The 15,050-nt window shown below is 46.8% G+C and overlaps 1 protein-coding gene across 1 annotated transcript; it reads left to right on the forward strand.

Moving 5' to 3' along the window:
• The first annotated feature begins 789 nt into the window (after positions 1-789).
• RPL7 (ribosomal protein L7) lies at positions 790-10,019 on the forward strand. The gene is made up of 7 exons (XM_040433014.1): positions 790-860; positions 1,341-1,443; positions 1,523-1,689; positions 3,018-3,155; positions 3,624-3,733; positions 5,432-5,641; positions 9,964-10,019. Exons 1-6 carry the CDS (start codon positions 847-849, stop codon positions 5,638-5,640), a joined length of 741 nt encoding a protein of 246 aa, XP_040288948.1. The 5' UTR covers positions 790-846; the 3' UTR covers position 5,641; positions 9,964-10,019.
• Positions 10,020-15,050: the final 5,031 nt, after the last annotated feature.

The following is a 15,050-nucleotide window of genomic DNA, read 5'->3' on the forward strand; positions in this document are numbered from 1 at the left end:
AGGAGTGGTGTGGTTTCTGGACGCTGTGCTTCTGGTATACATTACTCCATTGCAAGCGGCAGCCGCACTGCGGTTTCACCATCAGCTGGCACCAGCCTGGTCAGAAGGCGATGACAAGTCGCAGCAATAGGCAGTATGGCAAAGGCTACAAAAAACAGTTGCCGCTCGACAATTTTTATAAGGACAGTCTACGGCAGGGGTCAGCAACCTCTGGCACTCCAGCTGTTGTGAAACTACGACTCCCAGCATGCTCCATTCCCTTCTATGGGGGTTCTGAGAACAGTCAATCAAGTGTGAATGCTGGGAGTCGTAGTTTCACCACAGCTGGAATGCCAAAGGTTGCTGATCCCTGGTATCACACTGCAACATGCTGCGACAGAACAGTAGCAACATGCTGCGACTGTCCTGTCACACCATAGACTATCATTATAAAATTGTTGCTCGACACATGTTGCAGTGTAGAAGCACCCTAAGTGTCGTGCTGCTTATTATCGTACGACACATGTTGCAGTGTAGAAGCACCCTTCCACCAGAGGACTGTGCGTCATACAATAATAAGTAGCACGACACGTAGGCTGCTTCTACACTGCAATGTGTGTCGTACGATAATAAGTAGCACGGCACATGTTGCAGTGTAGAAGCACCCTACGTGCCGTGCTACTTATTATCGTACGACACACGTGCCCGCTTGTCTCCTGAAGACCTGGCGCTGGTCACACACGAGCTCGGCTCCCACATCGCACGTCATTCTAAGGCGCGTCCTACAACGCAGGGAAATGACGTCACCTGGCCGCGTGTTTAAGTTTCCACCGCGCATGCGCGAGAGCCTCTTTTCCGGTGGTGAACATGGCGGGGACAGAGTGAGTAGATCGTGGCCCGCGTTAAATCCGCTGTCATCCCGCAGCCCCGTGGATCTGTCGCGCAGTCTGTCCAGTCTCGTAGTTCTCCGACACCATGGAGATTGTATTGTGTGCACTATTCATGGTGTCCGGAGGTTTCCTGCTCCGGTTTTGTCCTGAATGTGTGAACCTGACCCTAGCCGGCTTGTGTCGCGGCCCGGTGGCGCTATCGTAGCGTTGGGTCCTGTATGTTCATCCCTGTATTCGCCTCCTGACCTCTGTGTATGAGGCTGCAGGACGGCTCATACATGGTACACAGAGCTGGCTAGTGTTTAGAGTGCAAGCTCTTGTGGGCAGGGACCTCTCCTTACATTCTCTGGTTGTAACGTGCTGTAGACTATATAATATCCTCAGGGCCCACGATCGGTCAGTGCTGGGTAACTGGAGGGGACGTGTCCTCCTCGCTGACATGGAAGTCACACGCGTCTTGTTCTGTTGCAGAGAGAAGAAGTTGCCATCCGTTCCAGAAAGCCTTCTGAAGAAGCGGAAAGCTTTTGCGGCCGCTAAGGCCAAGAGGATCAAGAATGTCCTGAAATCTAAAAGGGTGAGGGGGGTGATTGCACCTCATGTGTCGGGGCTCGGCCCTGCCTGGCGTCTGTGCTTTACACTTCTGTCGTTTGCAGGCGCGTAAAGAGAAGAGGAAGATCATCTACAAGAGGGCCGAGAGCTACTACCAGGAGTACAGGCAGATGTACAGGAAGGAGATCCGCCTGGCCAGGATGGCCCGCAAAGCTGGAAACTACTATGTCCCTGCTGAGCCCAAGCTGGCTTTTGTCATCAGGATCCGCGGGTAAGAAAATCCAGTGACATCACCCCTCCTGTCCACATCTACATCATCCGTGTCGCAGCTTCTTCTAATGCTACCCATGTTAAAGGGGATGTCCACCTTTTCTTGAAAAGTGAGGACAGGCCATCCATTGGGGGTCTGACACTTCGCACCCCCTCTACAGTAGGTGGGCTGAGCTCCTCTCTGTGCCCCGTGAAGTGGGTGACGGCCAAAGAGTGATAAGACAAATATACCAGTACCGATCCTGAATTGTGTTCAGTGCTGAGCGGAACGCAGGGCCTTCCTGTGATGTCATGTGACCTGGGTGACGGTTACAGGACCAATATTGCCGTAGACCAGGGCTGGCCAACCCTGCGGCCCTCCAGCTGTTGTAAAACTACAACTCCCACCATGCCCTGCTGTAGGCAGACTGCAAATGCTTGGAGTTGTAGTTTTGCAACAGCTGGCAAGCCGCAGGTTGGCCATATCTGCCATAGACCATTGTTAAAGTGTTGGTAGCACGGGTTCTTAGACTGTCAGCTCAGAGGACAGCGCTGGAAAGTGGCTTACAGGGGAGATGAACTAAAGGGGCAAATTTATTAAAATTAATGTAAAGGAAGAAGTGGCTTAGTTGCCCCTAGCAACCAGTCGGATTCCACCTTTCATTTTTCAGAGTTCCTTGTGGAATGATGGGCAACTAAACCATTTTCCCCGACCATGCGCCCTCCCACTAAGCCTCGCCCCCACGAAAATTCACAAATTATGACGCAGATATGGCATGCGCCATAATTTGCAGCATTTTATGGCACAATAGTGGCGTAAAGCCTTTGCTAACTGTCTGCTGCTGAGTTTAAATGTTCTTGCTTTGCCCTTTCCAGCCTCTGCCGGGTCACTGAGCTTAGACTGCACATGTGGTCATAGCAGCTTTAAGGTTGTTTCTAAAGTACAGTGCCATACACATGAGATGGTCTGCAGATCTGCCCACCATGCGTATGAGGGTGTCTGGGGAAAGGGGTGGAGAGAGGTAGACCGGAGCAATGCCTCTCTACTCAAATGTGTAGTGCAGCAGAGAACAGCACTCCTTTCCATAGTGTGCATGGTAGAGCGCCTCTTCATTCAAATAGTGGAGATGGGACCTCGTTTTTTGTCATCACTGGTCCCAGTGGGCAGAACCCCACCAATCGGACGCTTGCCCCCTGTGGGTAGGTGTCATTTTTAGACGGCCTCTTTAGTGTTGGTGTTCAGAAAGTGTCATACTCTGCATTTCTGTGAATTTTGCATGTGACAGTCTATCTGTACCACGGAGTTCTCTTTTCATATGACCGATAAATAACCTTTATTTTTCTTTTCAGTATCAATGGTGTCAGCCCCAAGGTCCGTAAGGTATTGCAGCTCCTCCGTCTGCGTCAAATTTTCAATGGCACCTTTGTGAAACTCAACAAGACTTCTATCAATATGCTGAGATTGGTAGAGCCCTACATTGCCTGGGGGTAAGTGATGACCTAGCAAGTAGAGGTCTGTTTTCTCACTCATTGAAAAATAAATGAAAAAAACAATCATTAAAGTGTTTGTCACCTGCATAAGCCAGTATATTATGGGGACAGGTCGTTCTCCTATTCTGCCGTTCAGCTAATAGGCTGCTGTCTGCAAATACACTAAGGGGAGAGTTTATCATTTGCCCAATGGAAATTCTTTGGAAACAAAAAGTTGTTAGACGCTTTTCTCTACCTCTTAGAGGGCATTCACACGACAGGATGTATTTTGCAGATGCGCATAGTACAGATGGTGTCTGTGTAGCATCTGTTGTGTTTTTTTTTTTTTTTTGCAGACCCATTTATTTCAATGGGTCTGTGGTCCGCATGGGGCAGCCAAGAATAGGACCTGTTCTATAGTTTGCGGACTGGACATACGGATGCACTTTCTACATTTGCCTGTTATGCCATTACTTTGTGTTGCAGTTATCCCAACCTGAAGTCTGTGAAGGAGCTGATCTACAAGCGTGGTTACCTGAAGATACAAAAGCAGCGGATCCCCCTGACTAATAACTCTCTTATTGAGAGACATCTTGGTAGGTTGTACTTCGAGTGAATTATGCCTTATTTGTAAATTACTTTTGGTAAGGCTACTTTGACGCTTGCGGCAGAGTGATCCGGCAAGCAGTTCAGTCGCCGATACTGCCTGCCGGATCCAGCAAACGGACAGCATTTGTAGACTGATCCGGATGTGGATATGTCTTACAAAAAGGCATTGCAAGAACGGATCCGTCTCGGTTTGTCATACGAACAAACGGATCAGTTTCTATTATTTTTTTTTTTTTTAACATTTTTACCGGACTGCGCAGTCCAGAAGGACGGATTCGGCATTGCGGTATTTTTTTATGCCTGATCCGGCACTAATACATTTTAATGTAAATTAATGCCGGATCCGACATTCCGGCAACTGATCCAGAATTTTGAACGGAGATAATACTGCAGCATGCTGCGGTGTTTCCTCCGTCCAAAACGCCGTTCAGTGACTGAACTGAAGACATCCTGATGCATCCTGAACGGATTACTCTCCATTCAGAATGCATTAGGATAAAACTGATCAGTTCTTTTCTGGTATTGAGCCCCTGTGACAGAACTCAGTGCCGGAAAAGAATAACGCTAGTGTGAAAGTACCCTAATAGTTTCCTTTATCATGCTGCCGTTCAGCTCCCTTGTTTTGGGTTGGGGTGGACTGTCTATTTGGGGAAATGTCCTTTTGCCTATCCTCCCTCCACATCTATAGATATACATAATCAGTGTCGGACTGGGGTGCCTAGGGCCCACCAGTAAAATTTATTTTGGGGGCCCTCTGTATGGATACATTGAAATATTACCTGCTCGTACAGCAGCAAGATGCTACCAGATGATTGAATAATAGGGGTCCCTGCATCTTTGAGAAAGTAGGTCCTGGGGAAAAGAGGACACTGGGGCTTTCCTCTATACCTAGAAGTCACCTCAGCTCTGATCGTGTCTATAATTAAACTGGGGAGTTTCTTTAATAATCTATCAAGTTTGTATATGAACATGGGCTGCTGTACACTAAATATATGTAGGCAGTGCAGTGAGTCTACTGTTTTGTGCCACTTGTGCAGGGGGGTGGGAGACTAGGGGCCCACCGGGGGGTTCACCTGTACCACTGGGGGCCAGTCCGAGCCTGTACATGATCCAAATACATAATTACTAGGCTACCTCATTAAAGGAGCCTGGATGGGAGTAACTGGATCGAAGTGTCCACCTGTTCATACATCAGTACTATCTATTTGTATGTAGACTTTGTAGTGGGTTGTCCAACAATGGATTTATTTTTTTAAGTTCCACCTTGTAGGACCTTTAACTACTCCCTGCTGCTTAGTTCTGTCTCTGTGGGTCTGAACCGGTCTTTACAGCACTTCTGGTCCCCACATGGAAACTTGCAGCACGTGACCCAGCCACTTAGGGACGTGCCACCTCTGAGGTCAGTCATTGGCTTCAGTGGCGTACAAACACAGGAAGTTTACATGCAGAGACCAGAGTCCTGTAAAGACAGATCAGGACGCTGGGGGCAGGTATGCATGCTTCCCTTTAAAGGTCCAGCAGGGTGAGGTGGAATTTTAATTAAAAAGTCAATGTTGGATAGCCCCGAATGTTCGGAAAAAGACCTTTAACGTTCTGGGGGACTAAATTTACTGTATCAGTTTCAAAAGTCCTTGATCTACATTGTCAACTCTTCAAGCCGTACTAAGGTCTTTGTGTCTTATTAGGCAAGCGTGGCATCATCTGTGTTGAAGATCTGATTCACGAGATCTACACAGTTGGCAAGAACTTCAAAGCCGCAAACAACTTCCTCTGGCCCTTCAAACTGTCCTCCCCCAGGGGTGGCATGAAGAAGAAAACGACACACTTTGTGGAAGGTGGTGATGCAGGAAACAGGGAAGACCAGATCAACAGAATGATTAGGAGGATGAACTAAGGTAATGCTGTGAAGGATGTAGAGTTGTTGCGATACCAAATTTTTGATTCGGTTTCGATACCATGAAAAAGTATTGCGATACTCGATACCATTCGATACCACGCGAAAAAAATAAACAAAAAAAGCCACGTGCATTCCTCATTTTTAAAAATGGCGAATCGCGCAGTTTTTATTTTATTTTTTCTGTTCCGGCATTCACCACCTAGATTTTTTTTTTATATTTTAATAGTTTGGACTTTTCTGACGTGGCGATGTAATATGTTTATTTATATATTTTATATGTGAAATTGGGAAAAGGGGGGTGATTTATACTTCATATTTTAGTGTTTTTTGTTTTTTTTCACTTTTTATTTAATAACTATTTCCCCCCTTAGGGGCTAGAACCTGGGATCTTTCATCCCTTTTCCTATTCACCCTGATAGATCTCTATCAGGGTGAATAGGACTCCACACTGTCCCTGCTGCTCTGTGCTTTGTGCACACAGCATCAGGGATGTTACCATGGCAACCAGGGCTTCTGTAGCGTCCTGGCTGCCATGGTAACCGATCGGAGCCCCAGGCTTACACAGCTGGGGCTCCGATCAGAAGCTGCCACTGCACCACCAATGAGGGGGAGTGGAGAGGTCCCTGTGGCCACTGCCACCAATGATTTTAATACTGGAGGGTTGAGAGGGGCCGGCGCACTGTGCCACCAATGATTTTAATGGGATGGGGGGATTGAGGGGGGGGGCACACTGCACCACCAATGATTTTACCCCTTTATACAGGAGGCGGGTACTAGCAGATCAGCGGCAGTTAACTGCCGCTGATCGCAGCTCCCTGTCAGGGGCAGGGTGCCGGCAATGCGATTCTGCTGCCGGCACCCGCCTCCTGTATGTGTTAAAGACTGACTACTGTATATGAGTCCAGACTTTAACTATTAGGCCACACAGAGCGGCGCCCAGCGATGTCTCAGCACTCACCATTTAGTCCTGGGCGCCGCTCCGTTCGCCCGCAGTGCCCCATTACTGTCTCCTCTCCTGCTCCACATGCTGCTGATTACTATCGGAGCGATGGGAGGAGACATCAGCTTCACTAGTGGGCGTTCCTTCTCCCTGGCTGTAGCGCTGTCCAATCGCAGCGCAGGGAAAAGGAACGCCCACTAGTGAAGCTGATGTCTCCTCCCATCGCTCCGATAGTAATCCTATCATTGGTGGCGCAGTGCGCCCGCCCCTCCTCCGCCCCTCTCTTCTCATTGCCGCCCCTCCTCCACCCCCTCTCTTCTCATTGCCGCCCCTCCTCCGCCCCTCTCTTCTCATTGCCGCCCCTCCTCCGCCCCTCTCTTCTCATTGCCGCCCCTCCTCCACCCCCTCTCTTCTCATTGCCGCCCCTCCTCCGCCCCTCTCTTCTCATTGGTGGCAGCGGCAGCAGCACAGGGGGAGGGAGGACAGCTTCCTTCTCCCCGTGCTGCTGAGAGAGAACATGAGCGCGCCGATAGCAGCGCGCTCATGTTCAGAGATACTAGACTGCGCAGAAGCGCAGCCCAGTATCGAAAAAACGGAAATCCTGGTATCGTATCGATACCGGGACAAAAGTATCGATTGGGTATCGAAATTTCGATACCCGCAACAACCCTAGAAGGATGCCATTTCAGGTTTACTGCAGACTGGGTGAAGCTTATACTGCTGTAGCTGTTAATATATAGGTCCACACAGCGGTATTCTCCATCCCTCCTCCTGTGGACTACAGCATTTCTCAGAAGGCTTTATGGTTCATGTGAAAGCTTCCATGCTTCCTCTGTGGGAACAACTATTGAAACAAGTTGAACTTTGTTTTTAGGTTGCTATTCAGTTACTGTGTTTTGGGGTGTTAAGGCTCAGAAACTGTGAGCATCCCACACGGAGAAGCTGCATGAATGAGAGCATGCAGAACTGGTGCCTCCTGGCTAGAGGCGATAAAGGAAACTTGTCTGCTCTATTGATTGGCATGAACACTGTACCCGGTGCTAGGATGCAGCCTTCTCTATTGCATCTCTGCATTCATCAGTAGTCTTGGCCAGATCTTGGCAGCACTCAAGTGAATAGCCATCATGTCATACGTGGATGTTTTAAACTTACCAGTGCAAGAACTGCTGTTTGTGACTCTTCTCTGCTTAACCCCTTTCTGACCACCCCACATACATTTACATCGGCGGTTAGACATTTGAAAATGGCGCCCACTCGCAAGATGGCCGTGTACTGCCTCCCCTGGCGAGGATCAGGGGTGCCGGATGTAGTGTGCAGCAGCCTCTGTATTCAGGAGTGGTACGGGACTTCTGCATATTAGTTCCTATGGAGAGCCTGCCTGTGGCAGGGCTTTATAGAAACACAGGGGTCATTTATCAAACTAGTGTAAGGTAGAACTGGTAGCCCATAGCAACCATTCAGATTGCTCCTTTCATTTTCCAAAGGCGCGCTGTTCAAAATGAAAGGTGGAATCTGGTTGCTATGGGCAACTAAGCCAGTTCTACCTTACACCAGTTTGATAAATGACCCCTGTGTTCCTATAGTCTGAGAAAAGCAATCTGATGACTGCCTGTGATAGTTCCCTTGGGCATCTATTAAAGTGTAAAAAAAAACAACTTTTAAATAATTCAAATCACACCCCTTTCCCAGAATTAAAGTACATAAATAATTTCAAAAATTAACATCAACATCACAGTTATGAGGATCAAAATATGGCAGTGCAGAGAAAATTCGTGTTTTTTTTCCAAAGTAAAAAAAAATAATTTCTGTATTCTTTTTTTCAGTATTAAAACAAATAGTGTTGTATTTGTACTGATGTGGAGAATAAAAGTAACATGTCAGTTTTACCGCAGAGGAAACTGTGTAAAAAACAAACATGTGGCTGAAGTTTTATATATATATATATTTTTCCACTACATTTGTAAAAAAAATATATTTTTTTCACCACCACCATTATATGAAACTGTTAATGGTCCCATTACAAAGTGCCCTCATATGGCTATGTGAATGAAAAAATAAGAGTTATGGCTTTGGCAGGAAAAACGGAAAATCACATAGTCTTGAGTTAAAGGGGGCTCCAAGTGGAACACACCACTCCATGATTTCCATAAGTCAACACCGGACGTGTAGACGGGTCATCTTTGTGAGAGCACTCTTAACCCTTTCACAGATGCTGTTCAGTAATGATGCAAACATCGTAAATGTGGCACAGGGATTGTAGGGCACAACTGGTCACATACAACTGCCTTAAAGGGCACCAGTCGCCTAGTGTTCTGCTGGCCTCACTGGGTGCAGAATAAAGTGGTCTCAGGCACACTGATTTGTCAGTAGTTGTGTGGATCATACTCCTTGCACTGTCTGTGTCATTGGATGGGTCCAACTCATGTGGGTCCCCGCAGCAGTTTAAGTGAATGGGGACCAATGGTTGTCGTCATACTGCGCAGCCGCCACAGGTAGAGTTGTGTGCAGGTAAACATTGAAGAGAATGCAGCGTTCATGCCCCCCCCCCCCCTCTCTGAAACAGCTGATTGGCGGGGTGCCAGGAGTTGGACCCCCACCGATCTATTGATGACCTATCCTGAGGATAGGTGATCAGTATCCCAACACTGAACAACCCCTTTAACCATCGCTGTTCTTCAGCAGTTTTTACTCTTAGATGCTTGGACAGGAACAGAATATATAATTCTGCAGTGATTTGTGTGGGAATTGCATAGGGTGATGCTGCTATGATGTATGTCTGCTGCTTCACCTCAAGAGCAGCTAAAATCTGTACTGTCTGATGGTTTGGGGGAGGTCATAGTTTTATTATTGCACATTTGCCTAGCGTATCGGAAATCGTGAATACAGCTAAAGCCCTCATTCACACTTGCATATTTTGCATATACATAAATACATATTTCGGGTTATATGGACTCCAGCTTCACAGCTCTGGATTTTATAGTGGAGTAGAAAAACCTGACTAGATCTAGTACCAGTTTTGCCACAAATTATATGGTGTGCACAAAGCTGTAAGAAGTCTCGTGTAGAAGATTTTACTCCCACGTTTTATGGTGACCATATGCATAACATGACATAACATTTCACTGAACCCACTGAAGTCCCTTTGCTCCCAGGGGAGATAAGCTGCTGTAAGTCTTTTACTCCCTTCTCCCCGTTGAGAACACATGAACACTTAGCCAGGCATGCAGATTGTTCCATAAAAGTAGATGGAGAGCTGTGCAATATTGGTCACCTCTCCATTTACGGCTGTATGAGATGAGGCCCCAAGGAGCAGGTCTTGGAGGTTGCAGTGTAGTCCATGCTTGATTCTCTTTTAATGACATTTTTTATTTCTTTTGTAGGTTTCCTATGGATGCATCTGACGGGTCAAGTAATAATAAAAAAAAATCAATTTACATACCGGCATGTTTCCTGTGTGTTTTTTCTTGTTCCTCCAGAGTTACTGCTGTATGATGATCCACACCAAAAAGCACAAGTAACACACACTGATCTGGTGCGGAAATGCACAAAGTTTTGTAGAATTTCTGTAAAACAGCCAGAGCCCGTGTGCAAATAGCCAAAGTGGTTGTCCGGGTTCAGAGGTGGACCTGGACATAACCTCTTCACTCATTCAGCACGAAAGAGTAGAGCATCGGAGCATTTCACACTGTTTTGTTTACCTTCTCGCTGGCTTCCAGTTCAGCCTGTTATCCTGCAAGTTGATCCAGAGGAAGGCAAAAAAAAAAAAAAAAACTCAGAGGTAGAAGCCAATTTTCCCCACTTTAGGGGGGGGGGGGGAATCCTTCCCGACTCCAATCAGAATAACTCCCTGGATCAACTAGTGGCTATAACCTGTAATATTATTACACTCCAGAAATGCGTCCAAGCCCCTCTTGAATAGCCTGGCTATGAGCTGAGAGCTGCGATTGGCCAGCGCTACAGCATAGGAGAAAGAGACGGCGTCAGGTTCCCCTGTGTGGAGCCTAACTATGAATATACCGGAGGCTATACCGGGTGAACGGAGCGGCGCCCGGGGATAACAGTAAGTGCAGGGGGATCCCTGGGCGCCGCTCTACACGTCTGTATAGTTAGTTTAGAGGCTTTATTCTGGTGAAAGGTCCTCTTTAATCAAGTTTATTTGACCCGGGACAGATAATGGGAGACCACCCCACACCTTAAATTTGTCTGCACTATAGTTCAGGAGAGGCTGTATGTTGAGGGTGTGGAAGGATGCCGCGTCCTTGGTGATATGGATCCCTAAATACTTAAATTCAGATACTATAGGTAGTTCGGTATTAAAGGGCTTCTGTCACCCCCCTACAGTCATTTTTTTTTTTTTCTGGCTACTTAAAATCCTTATACTGCGATTTATCAATATATAGTGCTCTTACTCTTTTTCGTTCAGTAGTTTCTTAAAAAAACTGACTTTTATAATATGTAAATTACCCCTCTACCAGCAAGTAGGGCGGCTACTTGCTGGTAGCAGCCGCATCCTCCTTTCATAAAGACTCCCCCTCCTCATGTTGATTGACAGGGCCAGCGAGCGCACTCGTCCTCTGGCTGGCCCTGTCAGTTGGCGCAGGCGCACTGAGAGGAGGGCACTCGCTCGGCTGCTCCTTCCTCAATGCGCGGATGACATCACATCTACACCAGGCGCACTGAGGAAGGAGCGGCCGAGCGAGAGCGTCCTCCTATCAGTGCGCCTGCGCAGACTGAAGACTGGTACGGCGACGGCGCGAGATTTAAAACGCTGACGGGCCAGCCAGAGGACGAGTGCGCTCGCTGGCCCTGTCAATCAACATGAGGAGGGGGCGTCTTTATGAAAGGAGGATGCGGCTGCTACCAGCAAGTAACCGCCCTACTTGCTGGTAGAGGGGTAATTTACATATTATAAAAGTCAGTTTTTTGAAGAAACTACTGAACGAAAAAGAGTAAGAGCACTATATATTGATAAATCGCAGTATAAGGATTTTAAGTAGCCAAAAAATGACTGTAGGGGGGGGTGACAGAAACCCTTTAAAGAAGGATGAGGGTAGGGAGTATAACGGAAATAGAACAGATTTAGACCAATTTATCCTAAGACCGGAAAATTGACTAAACGTCTCAATGAGGTGAGTAGCACGAGGCAGTGTAGACTCCACCTTTGACATAAACAGTACCATGTCGTCCGCGTATAGTCCCACTCTATCCTCTTGGTCCCCTATAAATATCCCCTTGAATTGGTCGTCAGATCTAATACGAATGGCTAAAGGTTTAATCGCTAAGGCGAATAAAAGTGGTGATAACGGGCATCCTTGCCTGGTGCCGCGGCCCAGATCAAAGTTCGCCGAGCACATACCATTCACCAGAATACCAGCTGAAGGTCGTTTATATAAAATTGATATCCACCTAATGAATGCGGGACCTATTCCAAAGCATTCCAGGGCGGCCAACAGGTATGGCCATTCCACTGAATCAAAGGCCTTGGCTGTATCCAAGGATGCCAGAGCCCACTTGCTCTTCCACTGAAGACCTATTTGGGTGACAACCTGCACTCTACGGATGTTATCTGTTGTGGACCTACCAGGCAAGAATCCGGATGAATAAGGTTCAAAATAACCTCATTCAACTGCCGTGCCAATATCTTAGCTAAGATCTTATAGTCTAGGTTTAATAATGATATAGGCCTATATGACCCACAATCAACCGGATCCTTGCCTGGTTTGGGAAGTATCACAATGGTAGCTTCATATAATGAAGGTGGTAGGGCACCTTTCGAAAAGGAGTCATGATACATTTGCAATAAGGGAGGAGCCAAATTGGTCAGCATATCTAGAATATACTTCTAGGGGAAGCCCATCCGGGCCAGGGGATTTCCCATTCGCCAAAGATTTAATGGCCTCTAAAATCTCCTGATCTGTTATTGGGCCCTCCAGGGATTGAGCCATCTCCTGCGAAAGCTTGGAGTATTCCAACTCCATCAGGTAAGTATTAACTGCCTCCCTAGTGTAATCTACTCGGGCCTCATAAAGGTCTTGATAAAACTCCCGAAAACGGTGAGCTTTGGCCTCTGGTTCCACTACTATGATGCCCTCTCCATCTCGGATACGCAGGATGGCGGGAGATGCCTGATTCTGGTGAACGATATGTGCCAGCAACTTACTAGACTGGTTGCCTAGTTCAAAATAAGATTGTTTGGTAAAAAACATTTTGCGCTGGGCTTTTTCCTGTAATAAAGTAAGGTATCGTCTCCCAGTTTGTAACCACCTCTCCCTATTCTGGGATGATGGATCCGCAACATACAGCCTCTCCATCTCAGCACATTCCTCCGCTAGGTCTTTTTCCTGCTTAGCAAAGTTACGTTTAATAAAGGAAATGGAAGATCTCAAGCATCCTCTCAGATATGCCTTCAACGTCTCCCACACCACAGACCTATCATCATAAGCGGTATGGTGAGACAAAAACACAGATAATTGGTCTGGGATGCGGTCCGAAGGCGGGAACAACGTAAGCCACAAGGTGTACCCTCATAGAACCCCTGTGCCCCTAACATTCATGAATAGGGATAGTAGGATAGGGTTATGGTCCGATACCCCCCCCCCATGTACCAAATTCCACCTGATGGGAGAGTGAACACACTGTGGATCCACCAAAAACAGTCAATGCAGGATAAGGAATTATGGCTAGCTAACTGACATGAGTAAGCCCGTTCAATGACAGATGCAGCAAACGGGTGCTTATGGCGCCATAAATTCACCCAGCCCACTTCCGTCATTAATCTGGACAATGGTGATTCCAATGAAGTACTTCCTTGTGGCTGATCCTCCCCATGAAACCTATCCAGTAAGGGGTGTAGGGTCATATTAAAATCCCCCATACATATAACCCGTGCTGAGGGGAAAGCAGCTGCCAAACATATCGCTTGATGTATTGCTTGGAGGGAGGAAGGAGGAGGGACATAAATTCCCAGTATAACATATAGAGTGCAATTAATATTGCTGCCACAAAAATATACCTTCCCGCAGTGTCTATCTGTAGTTTCTCCACCTCCCATCTTAGGGACTTGTGAACCATAAGAGAAACACCCCTGGCCAGGTTAGAGTAGCATGAATGGCAAGACCATTGGACCCAAGGTTTACATAACCTCCTAGTCTTGTCTGGGAGTAAGTGGGTCTCTTGTAGGCACAAGATATGTGGGTTAAACTGACCGATCACTGAGAACACCATGGTACGCTTCCTAACACTCCCAAGGCCCCTGACATTCCAGGACATCAACCTTATATCTGCCATTGTAACATCATAAGATATGTATATCTCTCCCTACACTCTATAACATACGGCCCCCTCCGATCATACATCTTTGTACCTTTTACATAATATGATAGTACATAGGTAGGTATGCAATGATAGTTAAGAACTAAGAAAAACCAAACATTTAACAGTGGTTCATTAAAGGACATTGGAAAAGCAGATTTAGCACCAGGTATCTGGGCATCACATGTATGCAGCGGAATACTCAGTCGTAGGTCATGCGTGGCACAACAGTGTACGGGGTGTGCTAATGGTCAACTTAACCCTTCGCACTGAAACAGACTTAAGTAGCCCACTGAAAACTCGTGCCCTAACTTTGTGGTATGTAAATACACCTATCTGAGAGGATAACCCCTCTCGCCCTTATAACGGCAATTACATTTCTGCTCTTCCATAGCAGTAAGACTGCAGGTTACCATCGGTTGCTCTTATCATATATGCCATTTTACATCATCTAATGCAAGGTAACAACATTATTATTGTGCACCAGTGTAATTCTAAAGGAAAAAAAGGAAACAATGCGGCAGCACTCTGCAAATCAGACAAAGTACAACAATGCTTACAAAAATTGTGGTGCTAATACTACGCTTAAAAAGCGAGATGCTTGGTCAATGCATTTTGTACAAAACCATCTAAGCCCGTATGCCAAACGTCAAGGCGATCTCTGTTACACGGGTCCTAACACTAAATACTACCTGTTATGCGCCATAATGACCGCCATAAAATTCAGGGAGTGTTGGACCCACATGCATGTTGGATCCACTCTGCCTTTTTCCGTTTTTTGTGCCAAAATGGCCTCCATTACAAGGGATGCAGGTACCAACATGCATGCTGAGCCCACTCTATACCCTTCCTGGTGCTAAACAGCTTCCAATGAATGTAGTGAGAGCAGGCCACAGCTTTATACTGAAAATAATTAAAATCAGCCTATGGGGCAGACAGGCTAATCAGGAGTGCACGACTCGCTGGAGTGCCACATCTCCAGCATTGTAAATCTGCAAAAAAAGAGGGTTAGTCAGCACCTCCCAGTGCGCAGGTGCACGCCGCCATGGCAAAGACCTAGAGGAAAAAAAGGAAACAATGCGGCAGCACTCTGCAAATCAGACAAAGTACAACAATGCTTACAAAAATTGTGGTGCTAATACTACGCTTAAAAAGC

The sequence above is a fragment of the Bufo bufo genome, chromosome 5 (genome assembly GCF_905171765.1).
Source record: "Bufo bufo chromosome 5, aBufBuf1.1, whole genome shotgun sequence".
Taxonomy (NCBI): Eukaryota; Metazoa; Chordata; class Amphibia; order Anura; family Bufonidae; genus Bufo; species Bufo bufo.

What these genes read in the sequence shown, in the direction of transcription:
- RPL7 (XM_040433014.1), top strand. An exon ending in ATGTCCTGAAATCTAAAAGG is followed by an intron (nt 1,444 to 1,522) that starts GTGAGGGGGGTG and finishes TGTCGTTTGCAG; the next exon opens with GCGCGTAAAGAGAAGAGGAA. An exon ending in TCTTATTGAGAGACATCTTG is followed by an intron (nt 3,734 to 5,431) that starts GTAGGTTGTACT and finishes GTGTCTTATTAG; the next exon opens with GCAAGCGTGGCATCATCTGT.